This window comes from Lampris incognitus, chromosome 1 (assembly GCF_029633865.1).
Source record: "Lampris incognitus isolate fLamInc1 chromosome 1, fLamInc1.hap2, whole genome shotgun sequence".
Taxonomy (NCBI): Eukaryota; Metazoa; Chordata; class Actinopteri; order Lampriformes; family Lampridae; genus Lampris; species Lampris incognitus.
In genome coordinates, this window is record NC_079211.1 from 95,892,942 (window position 1) to 95,912,135 (window position 19,194).

The following is a 19,194-nucleotide window of genomic DNA, read 5'->3' on the forward strand; positions in this document are numbered from 1 at the left end:
ATCCGACGCTTGGCATTGTGCTTGGTGATGTAAAACTTGCATGCAGCTGCTCAGCCATGGAAACCCATTCCATGAAGCTCCTGGTGCACAGTTTTTGTGCTGGTGTTAATGCCAGAGGAAGTTTGGGACTCTGCAGTTATTGAGTCAACAGAGCGTTGGCGACTTGGCACGATGCGCATCAGCACTCGTTGACCCTGCTGTGTGACTTTACGTGGTCTGCCACTTCGTGGCTGAGTTGTTGTTTTTCCTAAACGCTTCCACTTTTCAATAATACCACTTACAGTTGACCGTGGAATATCTAGCAGGGAAGACATTTCGTGAGCTGACTTATTGCAAAGGTGGCATCCTATGACAGCACCACGCTTGAATTCACTGAGCTCTTCAGAACGATCCATTCTTTCACAAATGTTTGTAATTGCAGACTGCATGGCTGGCTGCTTAATTTTATACACCCGTGGCGATGGGTCTGAATGAAACACCTAAATTCAATGATTAAGAGGTGTGTCCTAATACTTTTGTACATATAGTGTATATACACACACACACACATCAACATCAACGGCGGTCACTCCGGGTCGAGTATGACTGGGTCCTCAGGTGGGCGTAGAGGCCAATCCTGGAGACACATAACGGGAGGACGCCTGTGCGTGACAGCTTTTAACATGGAGTGGCTGATGCACCTGCAGCCAGCCACCACACGGTTCTTGGCAGGGGGTGGCCAGAGTCCAATGGCATGGAGAACCAAGATGACTGGGGACCACCCTCTGTTGCAGCCTTCATCTGCCTTCACTGCCGTTGTGACCTGGAGGCATCTTCCACCAGTTCCGCCGTTGAGGTCTTTGTTGGATCACACTTTGCCTGGAACCTCCCCCTTGACCAGTCCCCCTTGGGTGACCCTACTGGGAGCCAAGCTCCGGACGGCATAGCTCTTGGGCTTATTGGTACATGCAAGCTTCTCCACCATGGCAAGGTTGCGCTCCAGGAGAACACACACACACACACACACACACACACACACACACACACACACACACACACAAACACACACACACACACACAAGCTGTGTACATAAAGAAAAAAACAGAGACACAGGCAGGCAGACAGACTTACAGTCATATGAAAAGATGGGTGAGGGGACAGACAGGCAGGACAGCAGAAGACAACAGATGGGTGGACACAGAACAGCAGGAACACAGAAAGCAAGAAAGGCTAAAAGTGAGCCAGATCCATCTCCTTCTGCTCTGAGGATGGCGAGAAACATACACGGCATGGCTAGAAAGCGTTCACATAACGCAAAGATATGGATGACAAATTGGAGTGATACACACTCACACGTACATACACACAGTATATATACTCATATACAAAGTGTGTTGTGTAATTTATCTATCATTTATTCTTATAATTTTTGACTTATTTATCCTTTATTTAACTGGGGGACTCCACTGTAATTTCATTTTCTTTTACAAGGGAGACCTGACAGAGAGGAAAAAGACAAGTCCCAGATAATAAAATAAGCTGAATAGTGTTTGCATTCATGTGACAATAGCAATACAATAGCATCTTGCATTACATTGCAGACATAGTTGATTATTTCTTCCAAGGTAGTTTGAACTAATTACATTTTCTGAGGAACTTCAGTTCACCAGGCTATATTTCTCCCGAGGGTAGCCTTGTTATAGTACAGCTAAACTCCGTTTCAAGTAATTGGTCAAATGTAAAGCTAGGTTTTCAAAATAGTTTGCACAACACCAGTAAGAAGAAGCAGACAACTGAAATCACAAACCTTTAGTACTCTGGTTTTGGGGAGGTGTCTTTTCAAAAGGTGTTGGACAATGCTCTCCCGGGCCGGTCTGGTTACTGGCTCTCACTTGTGCCACACAGATTTACAATGACTAGCTGGTTCACACGTTGAACCTGATTATGACCTACATGTCCTAGATTCTCCCCCATAAAACCCAGGGGAGGACGTGCGAGGATAGCTTAGAGGCCGAGGCCGCTGGACCAAATCCTGTTGGGAAGAGATCATCCATGCCCTCTGAGGACTTTTTAGCTTCCACCAGAGCACTTACGATATACAAGTCTTTTGAAATGAAACCCCACCATGGACCTTGAGTCGATTTCATCATCTCCCCTTTGCCTCAACTTGAGGTTTCCATCACGTATGACAAGATCGCCAATCCCATTACTAGCTCCCGGAGCAGATCATTTGCCATCATGGAACTGTGGGTCCTTTCAGTGAAAGGCTCGCTGGCTCCATCATCATGTGCCGCTATGGGAGGGCTTGCTGACATGATGTATAGGTTGATGTGCTCTGCCGTTTCCTTTGTGCGTGTGACAAACAGCCAACACAAAACAAAAAGGAGCATAGCTCTGACACGCTTCCTGATGTTTTCATCAACCAAAAGGCAGAAGTAGAACATATGAGTCTACAGGTCATTACCCCGCTGATGTAGTGGACCAAATGCATATTAAGATTGTCAGACCATACGTTAACATACACCTGAGAAGGGGCATTTCATAACATATGAGAGTGGTGTCCTGGCCAGGATAAGAAATTGGTCATCTTTCCGGTCAACTTTGTGTTCTTTCCTACATCAGGCGGGCAAAGAACTGAACACTGATAGAGTTGTGGTGATATCACAAAGTTATAAATAATGAAATAAAAACATTCAGTTTGACATGCTCTCGATACGCCCCTTGTGAACATCTGAAAGCTGACCTAACTTGGGCATGACCAACCGTCTTGAACGTGCAATTTCCAGGTTTTATCCATTTCTATGTGGGGCGCTCCTTATAATGCAGCAGAAAATTGTTTAATAAATCATTTGGGCATAGCTGGAACATAAAACAGACAAGAGTACCCTGTGGAGGGAGTAAAAAAAGCAAATCATTCAGGCCCGTCATGAATTATTATTGGTTAAATTATACCCAGTAAGTATGTAGGGCAACATGCCAATCCATTTGCTAGCAACATCTGGCTACCCGCAACCAGTCTGGTTTTCCCTTATGACAAACACTTTAGTGCACATTAACAGGCCACATGCAGCCCAAACGCGTCTACAGAATTCACATTTTCAGCTTCACTGGCACATAAAGCAACCGTGTCAACTCGGCTCATCATTTGCCAGTGAGAGGGGGGGGCAATTAGACAAGAGGTACACTGAAGTTGGTGTCTTAAGATGAAGAACTGAAAAACTCAAAATTACAAATCATTTATTTTGGTATAAATACACATAAAATACTTCACATACACAATTTCATTTCACACAATTGACATTTACTCAAAGGAAGAGTCGTAACTAGTGGGTAAAGAAAGGCTCCCAAAAAAAAAAACTGTTCATGTAGCGCTGCATCAGTCTGCTATAGAGATCTATGGTGCATCACTGTCTCACATTACACCTGGGGTGGAGGTGTGCGTTTAAAAAAAACAAACAAAAAACTCCCTTAACGTGCGTGGTCCACCGACCCCCCCCCCCCCCCAAGTCAAATGCTGCCATGTCCTCAAATCACCATAGGAGCAGCAACAAAGCTCAACTCCAACTATCACAGGGACGCCATGCGACACGTTAGAAGCCATTTTACAGACGTCAGTCAACAGATCGAAACTCAATTGATTGCCGCGATATAAGCCTCCAAAGCTATTGCAATTGTTCATTGGCCACAGAAGTTATCTAAATTCAGCATCGAGAGGCAAAACAACTCAGTAAAGCCTCAGTCTTGCAGCGGGCTTTGCACCTCATCCCGACTTGGCTTAACCGTCTACTTTCATCACTCAACATATGGTTGCTTTGCGATTCCGTTTACAGTTTTCTCGTTCTGCCGCAGCAATAAATTAGTAAGGCAACTTCGGCTAAATGTACATCCCTGCTCTGGTTCCTGCAAGAACGGCAGCGTTTCGTCAGCCTCCCTCTCCGACTTTCCTGTCACACCATCACTTCATACGGAGAATTAGAGCAAACGAGAGCTGTAGGCACAATATGGGGAAGGAAAAGAAATGCTTTCATTGTTTTCCATCAGTAGCTGTGACTTAAGCCATAGGGAGGAAGGCAAGTAGAATGAACCCAAAAAAAAAAAAACCCAAAATTTGCTCCCTCGTGTGCTCATATAGACATGTAAACATGCAACGGTGACGTGAATAGCAAATGTTAAACAATGTTTAAAATTCCCCATGTAAAAGCTTTGTTTGGGTCTTGGCTAGAAACCAACACCCAGCTTTCAGAGCAGATCTTAATGGAGTAAGCCAAATTCGCTAAAAGTTTCAAGTAACAGGAGTTTGAACTAGATGATCCAAGGGCTGCTGGTCTCTAGTGGGAACCATATGGGAAAGCCAGCGGATGCAACCAGGACACCAACATTTGTCCAAGGCTCCCAACTATCAGAGATGGAAGATGAACAAACAAACAAAAAACAACTTGTTTTGGGACATGTCGTAACGCACCTTGTAAATTTAACCAACTTCAGTGTTTTGTTTTTTTTTTGTTTTTTTAAAAAGACACAAATATGGCTTTGGTAAATCCACACCTTAAATACAGTTGTGGCTATTAGTTCAAAAACGTCTTTGGAGAAACTCGTTGAAGTGATCCAAAAAAAAAAGGGAAATAAAATAAATACCATCCAAAGGGTTTGAATACAATCTAGTCCCATGCGCACCAAATGAGGTAGACCCTGAACCCTGTTGAGAAGTCGTTAGGCTGGATGGGGGTCCTGGATCATTCGTCTTTTTCGTGCTGGTTGGCGTTGCCGTTCATAACTCCGTTGGTGTGGTGTGCCCAGGTCTGAGCCTGCAGCACCTTGGGAAGCCTCTTGCCTCTGGTGTAGGCATGGTACCAGAAGTTGAGGAAGAGTAACAGGAAAATCAGGCCGTAGAGGCCGATGATGTAGATAAACACGGGGAACTGGTAGGGGCAGTCCTTCATGAAGAAATACTGGGAGATGTGGCTCGTCACCATCACAAACTGAATCTGGGGGAGGGGACAAAGTGGTGAGATGGTTCACACTGTTCTGGGTGGTAATATTTCACTTATAAACCCTAACTTTTGATAACTTGGCATAGAAAAAAAAAAGCAAACCCACAATGAAATCTATAAAAAAAAAACATCCTTGTGTCTATTGTATAGAATTTCCCAGTTATCTACTCATACCATTATGTAACATTACATTTACTTGGATTTGTGAGCAAACCAAAGAGTCGTGTCTGTGAATGTTCTCATTCATCCAGGTCATAGTTATCCAAAAGGAATTGAATCGAGCGCAACTGGACTTGGTATATATCCGTGAAGACGTTTCGCCTCTCATCCAAGAGGCTTCATCAGTTCGTGCCTTTCTGACTAGACCAAGCCAGTCTGACTGGCTTGGTCTAGTCAGAAAGGCATGTTACAAGCTAGTCTAGTCTGACTAGACTCGCTTGGTCTAGTCTAGTCTGACTAGCTTGGTCTAGTCAGAAAGGCACGAACTGATGAAGCCTCTTGGATGAGAGGCGAAACGTCTTCACGGATATATAACCAAGTCCAGTTGCACTTGATTCAATTCCTTTGGAAACCAAAGAGTAATTTTTTCCCCCCATGAAAATGTGTCCAGTAAGGGTGACGATTACAAAACTGTCCAATCCATGGTTCTGTCAGACGTTACATACCAGCTGGATGGTGGTCAGATACTTTTTCCACCACAGGAACTTCTGGTAGCTGGGGCCCATGGCGGTCAGGCCGTAGTATGAGTACATGATGACATGGACCACACAGTTCAGCAGGGCGTGGAATGTTCCCTGGCCACCTGCAGGACAGGTTTGGAGAGACCAAAAAAATCTCTTAAGAAACCAGGAAATAAAAGTCTCAACGCACGTTTAGCCCTTGGGTAATGTTCAGGTTAAAATGACCCAATTTGAACAAGTATATTAGCTATACTTGTTAATATAATTGAGATTAAGACAAGATACCTTTGGTACTTTAGCACATTTTGTAGCTCTATTGTAAAACTGTGTTGTAAAGTGGCCTGGGGTCCATGTGACCATCGCACAGCACATCCATTGTTAAGTGAACATTATAAATATCCAAGTCACAGTAAAGAAAATAAAAACTTAAGCAGATGGGAACCTTAAACAAAAAGAATACCTGCAGCAAAGCGAACTCCAAACCACCAGGTGAAGGGCATGATGGAGTGATGGTAGACATGCAGAAATGTCACTTGACTGGTCTTCTTCCTCAGTACAAAGAAAACCTGATGAGACAGCAACACGAGCATTAAGATGATGCTCATGGCTGCGGTGTAAATGTGACCCATCTTATCCCCGGCTCACACATGCCCACCACATCCCGTGCCACTCACCGTGTCCAACATCTCGATGAACTTTGAGAAGTAGTAAAGCCAGCATGTTGCTGCCATCTAGAGGAGGCAGGACAAAGACAAGAAGAAGAACAAAAAAATAAGAGGTCGGTCAATTTCCAAGGGGAGATTCCAGACTTGATCATGGTGGTAAATCCAGTGACGAGTTGAGTTGGATTTCTGACAGAAGTTTCTTACCCTCACTGCCTGTGGCGAGTCCGAGTAGTCCACCAGGTCACAATGGAAGGAGTATCCCGTACCCCAGCCTGACATCACAAACTGGAGACCAGAGAAACACATTAGCCACAACCAACACATTCAGAGGTTAACACTACATCATTTCTGCCAGTTAATTTCACTATCAGACACTAAAAAGCGGTGTCACTTTGCCGTAGAGTCTGAATTGTTTTGTTTTGGTGGAATTTAACTTGAATCCGTCAAAACAAGTATTAATTTGGTGTCCATGCTGAACAAATTGCAGTCGAAATAGATGTAAGACCGTTACACCTTAAGCCATCATATACAAAAGGCATTCTTAAGAGATGGCGCGCACACACACACCACTAGCGGTATAACAGCTTGACCAGACAATGCCATAATACACTAAACACATCTAGGACTCAATCAAACTACCACTGATTTAAGAGTAAAATGGGGACATCCGAGTCAAAGCCACAATTCAACCAACTTTCCAAAATGTATGCAAATGTGAGGAACAAGGACATTACACATGCCTATTAGGTTACAGCCTTCATTCAACAGGAGTCAGTAAGCAAACGGGAACCCACTTGAACATGCCAAAAGGACGCCGAATAACCTTGACACTTTCCCATCCCCAAAATTTTTCAAAAAAAAAAAAAACTCAGCAAAATTGAGACCACGCACTTTGATTGCGGCAACATCACAACATAGGCTTTGCTGAAATGAGATCCTCTGCTTGGGGGGGGGGGGTCCATCTGTACACAGTTTTAAGTAGTAATCAAATCTGTGGGAAATATAAACTGAATCTTCCCATTTTAGGAAAACAAAAACATGACAAACAGACACTGGTATGGGCTTAAGTAAGACCAGGACTGATCGTATTCATGTTCCACAGGCTAGCTACATTCTCAGTGGAGCCACCATGCGGAGAATAATGACGCATGTGCCATCGATAGTCTTGAGGAACGTATACATTATATATACATACATATATACACACACACACACACACACACACACTTGGGGAGTAACAGAATACATGCAACAGCGTTACATATTTAGAATATAAAATATGAGTCACTGTATTCAAATACAGTTACAATTTAAATGCATGGTATTAAGAATACAGTTACATTCTTGAAATTAATGGATTACTTTCATTTTTTTCTTTGGTGCCATTCTTATTTTAAGAGGATTGTGACAAAATGCAGTGAAAGTGATACCTAAATGTTAGTTCAACAGTAAATTCAGTAAAACAGTATGCTCTATTTTCAATCGTTGTCTAAGGTTTTTCCATTCTAACAGCTGTGGAAATAAAGAAAAAGGACATGGAAAAGTTCTCTTCTTTTTTTAGCAGATTAAAAAATTAAATCATAGATCTTTCGTGTTTACGTACTCTTCTAGCCTTTGTTAATATATATTCAAGGTGACTCAAATGCTTTCAGCCAGTTGATACAATAGAAGAAACAGAGTAGTCTACTCAAGTAAGTAGTATTGTGTGAATGCTACATATACTGTTATACAAAATGTAAGAAAATATTAAAGTAATCCCAAGTATTTAGAATACGTTACACATTGAGTAATCTAACGGAAGTTACAAATTACATTTCATGACATGTATTCTGTAATCTGTAGCAGAATACATTTTAAAAGTAACCCTCCCAACGCTGATATCTATCCGAGAACAGATGAAGCCCCCCCTACCCTTACTTTTCAGAAACACCCGTTTCCACTTGTGTGTTGCAACCGATTTATTTCTCCGCAAGTGTACCAAAGAGGAACACATCCTACCTCAAAGCACATGTAGAGAGAGAGGGCCACCACACCAAAGTTGTAGACGATTAAAACTCCTTTGAGGTCAAAGGCCTTGCGATTCTCCATTATTTTAGGGCCCAGTGATGTGACAAAATAAATATATGCTGCAATGATGATTGTTTGGGGGAGAGGCGATGACATGAGCAGCCAGTTCTCCGTCCTCGAATCTGTGAAAAAAAATAATGTAGGAACAAAAGATATTTATGAACAGCTTTTTACTATAAAACATCTTAAATTGCACGTTGATTTTTTAAAAAAAATTTTTTTTAAAGCTCAGCAGATTCCCCAAACTATTTTAACGAGTCAGACTCACCTGCATTCTGGATGAACTTGTCATACAGGAGGGCAGCAGAGGATTTTATACTACCAAATTCCATTTTTACACGACGTCCTAATGGTTCACACCTGGAAAGGACAAGAGAGGGCAACGTTTTGAGGAGATGAAGACTGACAAGAGGTCGAGTCAACAATACTGAACTTGTCAATTTCAATGGTCATCGGTTTATGGAAATGCTCAGCATTTCCACCCCCCACCCCCCATGAGCGCTGCTTCTATTTGTGACATCTCCGGCTCCACATCATCCTCTATCCCTCTTTGTGAAGTGACATGCCCCAGTGTTGTAGAATTTTCCAACTCCCCCATGGAATCTGACTCCCCTTGGCGTGAATGGGTTATGGTTAGGGGGTGGGGACTGTCCTAACCTAACCTCACACAAAGGGGAGTCAGATTCTGCGGGGGTGTTGGATAATTCTACAACACCAGTATGCCTGCTGTGTAGGAAGGAGCTACTCTCATCCCAGGGCTCTGTGACGCCCAAGACGCTTCACTCGATTCCTTCCATTCAGCGCCATCTCGGCATCCACTTTATTTTGCACCATTTCATTATCGCCAAGTGTAGTCATTCAGTGCTTTCATTAAAAATTATTCATTTCGAGGGTGTCCGGGTGGCGTGGCGGTCTGTTCCATTGACTAACAACACGGGGATCGCCAGATTGAATCCCTGCGTTACCTCCCGTCTTTGTCAGGCGTCCCTACAGACACAATTGGCCATGTCTGTAGGTGGGAAGCCTGATGTGGGTATGTGTCGTAGTCACGGCACTAGCACCTCCTCTGGTCGATCAGGGCACCTGTTCAGGGGGGAAGGGGGAACGGCGTGATCCTCCCATGCCCTACGTCCCCCTGGTGAAACTCCTCACTGTCAGGTGAAAAGAAGCGGCTGGTGACTTCACATGCATCGGCGGAGACACGTGGTCGTCTGCAGCCCTCTCCAGATCGGTAGAAGGGGGTGGAGCGGCGACTAGGATGACTCGGAAGAATGGGGTAATTGGCCGGATACAATTGGGGAGAAAAAGGTAGAAAGAAAAAAAAAAAGATTCATTTCTACACCCTGTACTATACTGTATTGAGTACATAAGAGGAAATCCTCCTCCGATGCTCTTCCTGAGGTTGGTCTCATTTTTACAGAAAAAAAAAAAAACCATCCATTTTCACTTTCTTGCATCGGTGCATTTCTCAGGGTGTGATTTTAAACCTCAGAGTGAAAGCTGATTTAAAGCTATACAAAGAAACTTGACTATTTCAGCATGGTAGATGGAATCAACCAAGATAAAGAGGGAGGAGGCAAACGATTTCGACAAAAGAGAACAGGATAATAGTTTCGACTTTACAACTGGTTTTGCCATTACATTCCACCAACCACGACTCAGAAATCAGGTTTTTTTTTGCCCCCCCTCCCCCCAAGAAGTAAAATGTCCACATACCAGGAATAAGACCTGATGCCAGGACCACATACCAGGAATATGACCATGACGCCGACAAAAAGGCAAGACTTAAGTTTTTGTTTTTTTGTTGTTGTTGGGTTTTTTTTGTTTTTTTGTAATACTATGGTCCCTGATCTCCATGCACGATTGTGTTTAACCAGAACCACATGTACAAATCCTCATCTCATCGTAGTAAGTAAATCCCAACAGAGGCCCTTTCGCCCAAAACGTACGCAGTGCAAGGCGTACCACTAAAACACGTGATGCCAGTGTAAGTAAGTCAGTATGCTTTTGACAAGAGTACGACCATCTGAAGTTCAAGAATAGCATACCACCAACGCTCAAAGGCTGGCCGGTCAAAGGGAATACTGTGAGTAAACTCAGCATTGCTGGCATTCTCCGCTTTCTTGGCGAGCGTTAGGACAAAGGAGGAGTGTAAAGCAGCACAATGAGCAGCAGTCAACTCAACTCATTGGGCGATAGCTGGCAAAAGCGCAACAGCATTGCCAGCAATTATTCACCCGATAATGTGTTGCAAACAGACTGGATGTACAAGTCACTACTCAGTTTACTACTTAATCCACATTACAAACAAAAAAGTAAGAACAAATAAATTTTACAGTCATGAGCCATAAGTCACATTGCCTCTTTGTTAAGTGTGTGTTTATGGTGAAAGCATGGAAGATTATAGCAAGGAAGAAAAAAAACAAAACAAACAGCACTAGCAACTGACAGGGGAGCCATCTATTCTGCAGGAACAGAAAATTAAAGTCTTAAGATGGGTCATTTATGAGCCATCAACCACAATAGCCTGGCATTTTGCAGCCAAAACACAAGGCGGTGAACACCATAAGCGGAGCAAATCTTCAACATATTGGTCTGAAGACAAAGCGGGGTCGTGTAAAGCACCACCAACATCACCAACTCCTCGTGAAGCCCAATTTATTGCCGAGCAAGACATTCTCGTGTCCGACACCAGATTTTAGATTAGAAGACACTGAAACGCAAATGAATGCAATTCTTGCAGACCTTTGTTAGAAGTGGCCCAGCTACACCCGGTCTGCTGAGTATAGTTTTATAAACGGGGGGGGGGGGGGTTAGTTACAGGTTGTAAAATGCATAGGTGAGCTCACTTGACGCAACATGGGCCCAACTCAATGCAACTATTGATAATCCCAACGATGTGCACCCACGCACTAGTACAGCAGGTGTGGGTGAATCGTGTTACCCATGAGAAACTCACATTTTCATGAGGAGTACAACATGAGGGTGATTATAACCAGAGTTTCAATGTAACGTACATTTAAAACAACCAACCTAAGGTCATTGCAGGGCACACTGAAGAACAGCTTCACCGGAACGACAATGAGCAATGAACGCCTACTTGAAATAAAAGGTAGGTTTAACAATCCCAGTGTCAGCCGTTAACCATTTCAGACATGAAACGATGATTAAAACTCACGAACACCAAGATATCAACCATACCTAAGGCGGTGCCAACGATCACTTTTACACCGAGCGGAATTGTCCTTTAAAATTCACAGTCCATCACCATCAGACAGATGAAAATGGCTCAGTGTGCATCTGAATCCCTATCCATTTGTAAAAATGGTTCAACAGCATACACAGGTTCTCACATAAAAAAAGGGCGAGCTTATGTGTTGAAGATCAGTTCAGTAGTTGTCGGACTGGTTTAGGAAACCAGTCAGTCTGTGGTGGGGAGCAGGTCTTGTTCATCTCATGTCAAAAAGACGTGCACGTTGGGGTGAACACTCCTGCCTGTGCCCCTGGCCAGCCGAACTGGAGTTGGTCCCTGGGTGGCTGCACTGGCAGCTGCCCACTGTCGGCTGCACAGCTAGGGTGGGTCAATAAAGTATCTCAAAATAAAAATACATTTTTAAAAAAAAAATCTGCACTCCCAACAGTAACAAGTCACACCATCATCCCTTCATGCAGGGGCGATTCTAGGATCAGAGCTTTAGGGGTGTTGAGCAGCCAGAGTGCTGGCCGGCCAGGCAAGATAAATTTGGGGGGGGGGGGGAATCAAACCATTTTCGAAGCATGGAGGGGGTGCTGTATTTTTGTTGTTAAAATATTACGTTTAAACCATATACCGGATATGGTTTTGACATTTCTTCATCTTATTAAACATGGACATACAGTACAAAATAAAAAATAATCTCTTTAATTTTAGGGGTGCCGGGGTTCAATTTAGGGGTGCTGCGGGCTAGAAACGCCTATGCCTTCATCCCACCAATACAGCTCCTGGGAGGAGGAGGAAAAGTTTCTGCCGTTGTGTAGGGACAAAGAACAAATCACTGACACACCTTTTCTACAAGTGGAACAAAAGAGAGAGAGAGAGAGAGAGAGAGAGAGAGAGAGAGAGAGAGAGAGAGAGAGAGAGAGAGAGAGAGAGAGAGAGACGTGTGCCGCTGATGCCAGCGAGCCTACACGACAGGTTTCCCTGAGGTGTGTCTCCCACTGACGCAATATGGAAATGCAGAAAAGCCAAGCTGTCAGCAGTGAGGATTTGCACACAAGCTTTGACATGCAGGTTTCAACTACACCCCCCACCACCACCACCACACCCACCCCCCAAACCGTCAGACATAAGGAAAGAAAAACAGTGAACTTGTAGCGGCTCCTAAAAAAGGTATGCATCATTATGTAGTGTAGCGTGCATGGGTAAGAAGACACGCTGGCCGTTGGCTGGTGGGTCTGACCCTTTGGTCTAGCGGTCAGCGATGTCACCTGCGGTGCGGGCGACACGGGTTCGCTTCCCGGCCGCGGCACTTCCTGTGGCTGCGTCGTCCCCCCGAATTCGCTACAGTCTACTGGGGTGTCCATAACACCGGTGTCAAGTTGGAGGAGACGGCGGGGTCGGAAATGAACCGGCGCTTGCTTAGGCGTTGGTCTCTGTATCCAAATGGCTACGATGTTCGGTGGTCATGGTAACGGGCGGGCGTTGGATACCGCGGGTCGAGAGCGCGTCATACACCCGACGTTTAAAAAAAAACAACCCCAAAAACAATACGATGTTCGGTGGTCATGGTAACGGGCGGGCGTTGGATACCGCGGGTCGAGAGCGCGTCATACACCGGACTTTAAAAAAAAACAACCCCAAAAACAATACGATGTTCGGTGGTCATGGTAACGGGCGGGCATTGGATAGCGCGGGTCGACAGCGCGTCATACACCCGATTTTTTTTTTTTTAAAAACCCCAAAACAATACGATGGTTCGGTGGTCATGGTAACGGGCGGGCATTGGATAGCGCGGGTCAAGAGCGCGTCATACACCCGACTTTTAAAAAAAAAACAACCCTAAAAACAATACGATGTTCGGTGGTCATGGTAACGGGCGGGCGTTGGAATCCGCGGGTCGAGAGCGCGTCATACACCAGAAACCCCAAAAGCAATACTGCGGTGCGGGCGGTACGGGTTCGCTTCCCGGCCGCGGCAGTTCCCGTGATTGCGTTTGTCCCCCCGAATTCGCTACAATACGATGTTCGGTGGTCATGGTAACGGGCGGGCGTTAGACAGCGCGGGTCGAGAGCGCGTCATACACCCGACTTAAAAAAAAAACCCCAAAAACAATCAAGTCTCTAGCAAGTCGGCAGGTTACCCAACTACACGGGCGCCCCATGGGGGGGGGGGAGGTTCCTCTCGTTTAAGCGCAGGCTTCTCCCGGGCTGGACGTCACAGAACGAGAGTTTATGAGGTTAAACGTGACGGCTGACGTCAAAATGGGGAACAAGTGCATTAGCAGCAGGTGGCGGAGGAGAAATGAATACTTTCACCGAGAGGGGGTGGCGCCATTGGTCGCCACAGGTGCAGCAACGGAGAGCCAAAATAACAATCATAAATTTTAAAAAAACTGAACGACCGGCGACGGTTAACCCAACCACACGCGGAGCCGACACGCCGCCGCCGCCGCTCCACCTCATCCTCCGCGACGCCCAGCGTCGCTTAACGAGCCTGCAACCGGTCACCATTAGACAAGAGGGCGCGGAATCCATTAACAAACCTCCGGCGTGTCCGATAAACGACGGAAGGAGCTCGCGGCCCGCGTGTGCGTGTGCGTGTGCCTCTCGCCTCACCTGCGTCGGCGGCGGCGTCTTCAATCTCACTGACAGGTGTGTGTCGACGCGCCCGCCCGCCCGCCGCTTAAGTGGCGAACCGGAGGGCGGGGCTCATTCCGGGGATGACTTTTCTCGTTCGCTGATTGGACATCAGCAAACGGATCATTTCGAGACGAACGACGCGTCGCAGTCACCGACGAAGAATTCGGTTCTTCTTCTTCTTCTTCTTCTTCTTCTTCTTCTTCTTCTTCTTCTTCTTCTTCTTCTTCTTCTTCTTCTTCTTCTTCTTCTTCTTCTTCTTCTTCTTCTTCTTCTTCTTCTTCTTCTTCTTCTTCTTCTTCTTCTTCTTCTTCTTCTTCTCTCTCTATCGTTACGCGTACTTCCGGGCGCTTGCGTCATCATCCAGGACTTGCCGCTCACACGGACTCGTAAACTTTCCATTCGTTGGGTGTTTAAACTTGTTTACGCTGCTGTTCAGGTTGTCGGGGCTGCCTTTTTATTTCTTTTCTTCCACCTTTTTTTTTTCTTATGATGGAATTTCACCGTAGAAATTGTGGAATTTATTACGGGACCCGTAGTCATTATTGACTCTCGGCTCCTCGTTACATTTAATTCAAATCTAGGCTGTGGTTCTATCCATCCATCCATAGTTGGTTTCATTTGAATATTACAACCATCGGTTACACTTTAGTATGGGGAACATAAAAAACTTAATTACTAATGAATTAGTAGTGATCAAGATGTCACTTTAGCATGGGGAACATATTCTAAGTAAAAAAACTTAATCACTAATGAATTAGTAATGATCAAGATGTCACTTTAGTATGGGGAACATATTCTAAGTCAGTGTTTCTCAACCGGGGGTCCGCGGACCCCTAGTGGTCCGTGGTGTAATTGCAAGGGGTCCGTGAAAATAAAATATCTTTAAAAAAAAAGATCCTATGACATTTATAGAAATGGCATTATTTTACTCAAATGTGACTGAGACCTTTATCTACCTAAACTATAAAGGGTAACAGGACTTTTTACTCTAATTACATCTGTTTCACAAGTGTAATTTATTGTATTTTAATAAGAGATCTCGCTCCCGTTTGCATTGTTAAAAGTTACTGCATAAAAATTCTGTTGTTACATATATCTGAAAGTTACTGCATAAGAATTCTGTTTTGCTAACTATATCTAAGTTACAACTGAAAGCTCTTATTTTTGCCCCAAAGAGTGAATAAATGCTATAATGCAATTTAAAATGCAGTTTCTACTGTTTCTATCAAATTGCAACCCCCCTCCCCCAAGATCAGGTGGAGGGGTCCTCAGGGTAGATCAAAAATACACAGGGGGTCCAGGACCCCAAAAAGGTTGAGAACCACTGTTCTTAGTAACAAAAACTTAATTTAGAGTAATTTAACACTATGAACACTTGTAGTTTTGTGTGTTGTTATGTAAGAACAGACCATATTCATTAAGTGTTAGTAAGGGAGAATAACTCTTCTTGTGGTACTACCACCTTATAAAGGCCATACGAAGCAAAGCATATTGAGATGGTACTACTAATAAGCAATAATTCTGAGGTTATAGAGGGGAAAACTCATAGTTAATGGCTTACTGGTTGTATAATAAGGCCATGCAGAATAAGGCATTAATGAGTATGTAATAATGACCAATTAAGAGCCAATATGTTGCTAATTTGCATGCTAATAAGCACCTAATTAATGGTGACTACGTTCCCCATACTAAAGTGTTACCCAACCATCAATAAAGCATCTGCTCTTCATATACCCCTCACACCCTGTCTACACCTGACATATAAATGGGTCTGGAGTAACCGGATTCAGTCAAACCGCATAGAAATCCAAGTGTAAACAGACCCAAGATGGACTGGAGAAGTGTTAAAATCCTGTTCCACAAACCACCTCAAGACGTGCTTTGGTGTGGGGTTTTTTTGTACACTTGGGTTTTAGTCAAGACATTTGATTTACGTGTAAATAGGGTGTTGCATAATAAACGAGCGAAGAAGTTGGAAGCACGTGTCCGAGGTAAAACAAATTTCAGCTTTTATTATATGAAAATGAAAAAAGAACAGAGTTTTAAGAAACTTCGGTTGGTTTCAAAAAAGGGTTACTCCGCCTGAGTTGCGGGTTGACAGGAACAGAAAGCTCATATTAATGTATCCAAATGAAAGTCTATTCAAGACATACACTTTCAGCAACAAAGCCTTTGCATACTCTTCTTGTTTCGACTTGTCCCGTTTTCCAGGGGTCACCACAGTGGATTTTATAGTTTCCATCAGTACCCTGTGAGGGCACAGCACCAATGGTGGCTGTTGTCAACCTGGGCCTCAGCGTATCCGGTATGGTCTTGTCAATCCGACAGGAGCTGGGGGAAACGGCATTTCGTTTCACTTCATGTGCGCAAGTACACGAGGTGAATTGACAAATAAAGTGGTCCTGATTCCTGATATACCTAAATGATGCATTTAAGTGCATTTCATTATTATATACATGATGAATCCACTACAGACCGTTCACTTAGAAGTACTTATCACATATTTCAGACAGCATCTTTCAGACTATACCAGTGTATCGCCTATACACTGGTATGAATGATAGTATTTATGAAATACACAGCCTTCATGATATGTGTGTGAGATTGGTGGTAAAGCTCCACTCTCATTCGACTCCGGGCATGGGTGCAAATCCATGAATTCTGGGATGGCACGGCATCCAGCGCTTTACCTGAGCCCCCGTCCATAGGGTTAGTGGTTGTGTCAGGAAGGGCATCCGACGTAAAATTTTGCCAAATCCTTATGTGGATTGACAAAACCATACCAGATCGATCGAGGGCCGGATTAACGACAGCCACCATTGGTGCTGTGCCCTCACAGGGTACCGATGGAAACTATAAATTCCGCTGTGGCGACCCCTGAAAACCAGGGAACAAGCAGAAAGAAGAAAAAAGAAGAAGAATAGGACTCCAAGCATACCCGTTGTACAGTGGCACTGGCAGCCGTAACCCTGTACGCACCGTGCGTACGGGGATCTGTATGCACCGTGCGTACAGGGATCTGTATGCACCGTGCGCTATTAGCCAGTGATGTTAACACCAATCATCGGCCTTCAAATGTCTTTGCATCAAACGGCGTGAGTGAAAAAAAAAAACGAACAAAATCATTAAAAAAATGTACGCACGGTGCATACAGGATTACCCATCGAAACAAGGTTGTGTAAAGGGAGGTTGACAGTGGTTTCACGCCCACTCTTCACAGCTGGTTTCGCTAAGGACTGAAAGGAGAACTTACAACACAAACAAATGCAAATTTCCCCAAGAATGAGGAGATAAGAATGAGTGGAGTCTGTTAATATCTGCAGTTTCTCTCATGCGAGGCTCTGGTTTACCTCTCAAAGATTGAGACCTCTGTGAGACGATAAAAACAATAAGACTTGCTGCCAAGACCACTCCTGTGCAAGATTACAGACAGATTGTTTCTTGGACCACATTCTCAAATATACACACAAATACTGAAACGAGAAACACTGTAAACATCTTAACAGGAGTGTGAACCCTGGTTCAAAAATTGGTTAATCAGACAGCAAACACAGGAGTCGCAGCTGTGAAAAAGTGACATTTTTGAAAATATAGGATGAGTTTTGACTGGGTTAAATAGTACTCAGTGACATAAAAATCGCTGTGCTTCTAGAAAAATAAAAAACCGGAATAGTCATCTAGATGTATTCTGCTGAGACGCATTTTCTTTTAGTCATTTCACCATTTTTAATCGTCATCTTGGGTCCTTGTCTTCTGCATGATGATGACGAGGGTGAGATTTCCCAAGGTCCTTTCATTTACTTCCCTTGGTCCCTCATTTGTGGGCAAGTTTGTTGTAAATGCCTTGTGCACACTTCTGTACACACACTTTACATTGGCATCAGTTTTCATCACTGCTCCACGCGTCTTCAAATGCAGTGTTGACTGAAGATTGGCCGACATCACCCTGTAATGGACCAACACATTCATTTCAGTATCCTCGTCCCAAATTGAAAATGTACCCTCTTCTTTGTGTAATTATTACAAAAAACATACATAATGCACACAAAAGACAACCAGAGACACATCTTAAATTTAAAAAAAAAAAACGTTAGTGACTAAGAAACTATGGTATATTAGCTCAGCAACAATCTACTACTACTACTTTCAGCTGCACCCGTTCGGGGTCGCCACAGCAGATCATCCATTTCCATTTCCTCCTGTCTTCTGCATCTTCCTCTGTCACACCAGCCACCTGCATGTCCTCCCTCACCACATCCATAAACCTCCTCTTTGGCCTTCCTCTTTTCCTCTTCCCTGGCAGCTCCATATTCAGCATCCTTCTCCCAATATACTCAGCATCTCTCCTCCACACATGTCCAAGCCATCTCAATCTTGCCTCTCTTGCTTTGTCTCCAAACCGTCCAACCTGAGCTGTCCCCCTTATATAATCATTCCTAATCCTGTCCTTCTTCGTCACTCCCAATGAAAATCTTAGCATCTTCAACTCTGCCACCTCCAGCTCTGCCTCCTGTCTTTTCATCAGTCCCACTGTCTCCAAACTATGTAACATAACTGGTCTCACAACCATCTTGTAAACCTTCCCTTTAACTCTTGCTGGTACCCTTCTGTCACAAATCACTCCTGACACTCTTCTCCACCCACTCCACCCTGCCTGCACTCTCTTCTTCACCTCTCTACTGCACTCCCCGTTACTTTGGACAGTTGACCCCAAGTATTTAAACTCATACGCCTTCGTCACCTCTATTCCTTGCATCCTCACCATTCCACTGTCCTCCCTCTCATTCATGCATAGGTATTCCGTCTTGCTCCTACTGACTTTCATTCCTCTTCTCTCCAGTGCATACCTCCACCTCTCCCGGCCCTCCTCAACCTGCACCCTACTCTTGCCACAGATCACAATGTCATCCGCGAACATCATGGTCCACGGAGACTCCTGGCTGATCTCGTTCGTCAACCTGTCCATCACCATT

General features: G+C 44.3%; 2 protein-coding genes across 3 annotated transcripts in view; both read right to left on the minus strand.

Moving 5' to 3' along the window:
• Nucleotides 1-3,208: 3,208 nt before the first annotated feature.
• On the minus strand, nucleotides 3,209-14,525 carry elovl7a (ELOVL fatty acid elongase 7a). 2 transcript variants are annotated; one of them, XM_056274081.1, is made up of 8 exons: nucleotides 14,198-14,525; nucleotides 8,652-8,743; nucleotides 8,315-8,505; nucleotides 6,521-6,601; nucleotides 6,326-6,382; nucleotides 6,112-6,217; nucleotides 5,637-5,773; nucleotides 3,209-4,965 (listed from the first exon to the last, which is right to left on the minus strand). In XM_056274081.1, exons 2-8 carry the CDS (start codon nucleotides 8,713-8,715, stop codon nucleotides 4,714-4,716), a joined length of 888 nt encoding a protein of 295 aa, XP_056130056.1. In that variant the 5' UTR covers nucleotides 8,716-8,743; nucleotides 14,198-14,525; the 3' UTR covers nucleotides 3,209-4,713. The 2 variants fall into 2 exon arrangements, with proteins under 2 accessions (XP_056130056.1, XP_056130063.1); XM_056274088.1 differs by lacking the exon at nucleotides 14,198-14,525 and adding an exon at nucleotides 14,125-14,173.
• A 1,687-nt stretch (nucleotides 14,526-16,212) lies between these two features.
• Nucleotides 16,213-19,194, minus strand: part of ercc8 (excision repair cross-complementation group 8) — a 33,446-nt gene continuing 30,464 nt past the window's right edge. Inside the window, exon 12 of the mRNA XM_056289394.1 lies at nucleotides 16,213-18,167. Within this exon, the coding sequence (XP_056145369.1) occupies nucleotides 18,102-18,167 (66 nt within the window). The 3' untranslated portion in view covers nucleotides 16,213-18,101. The remainder of the gene's footprint in view (nucleotides 18,168-19,194) is intronic.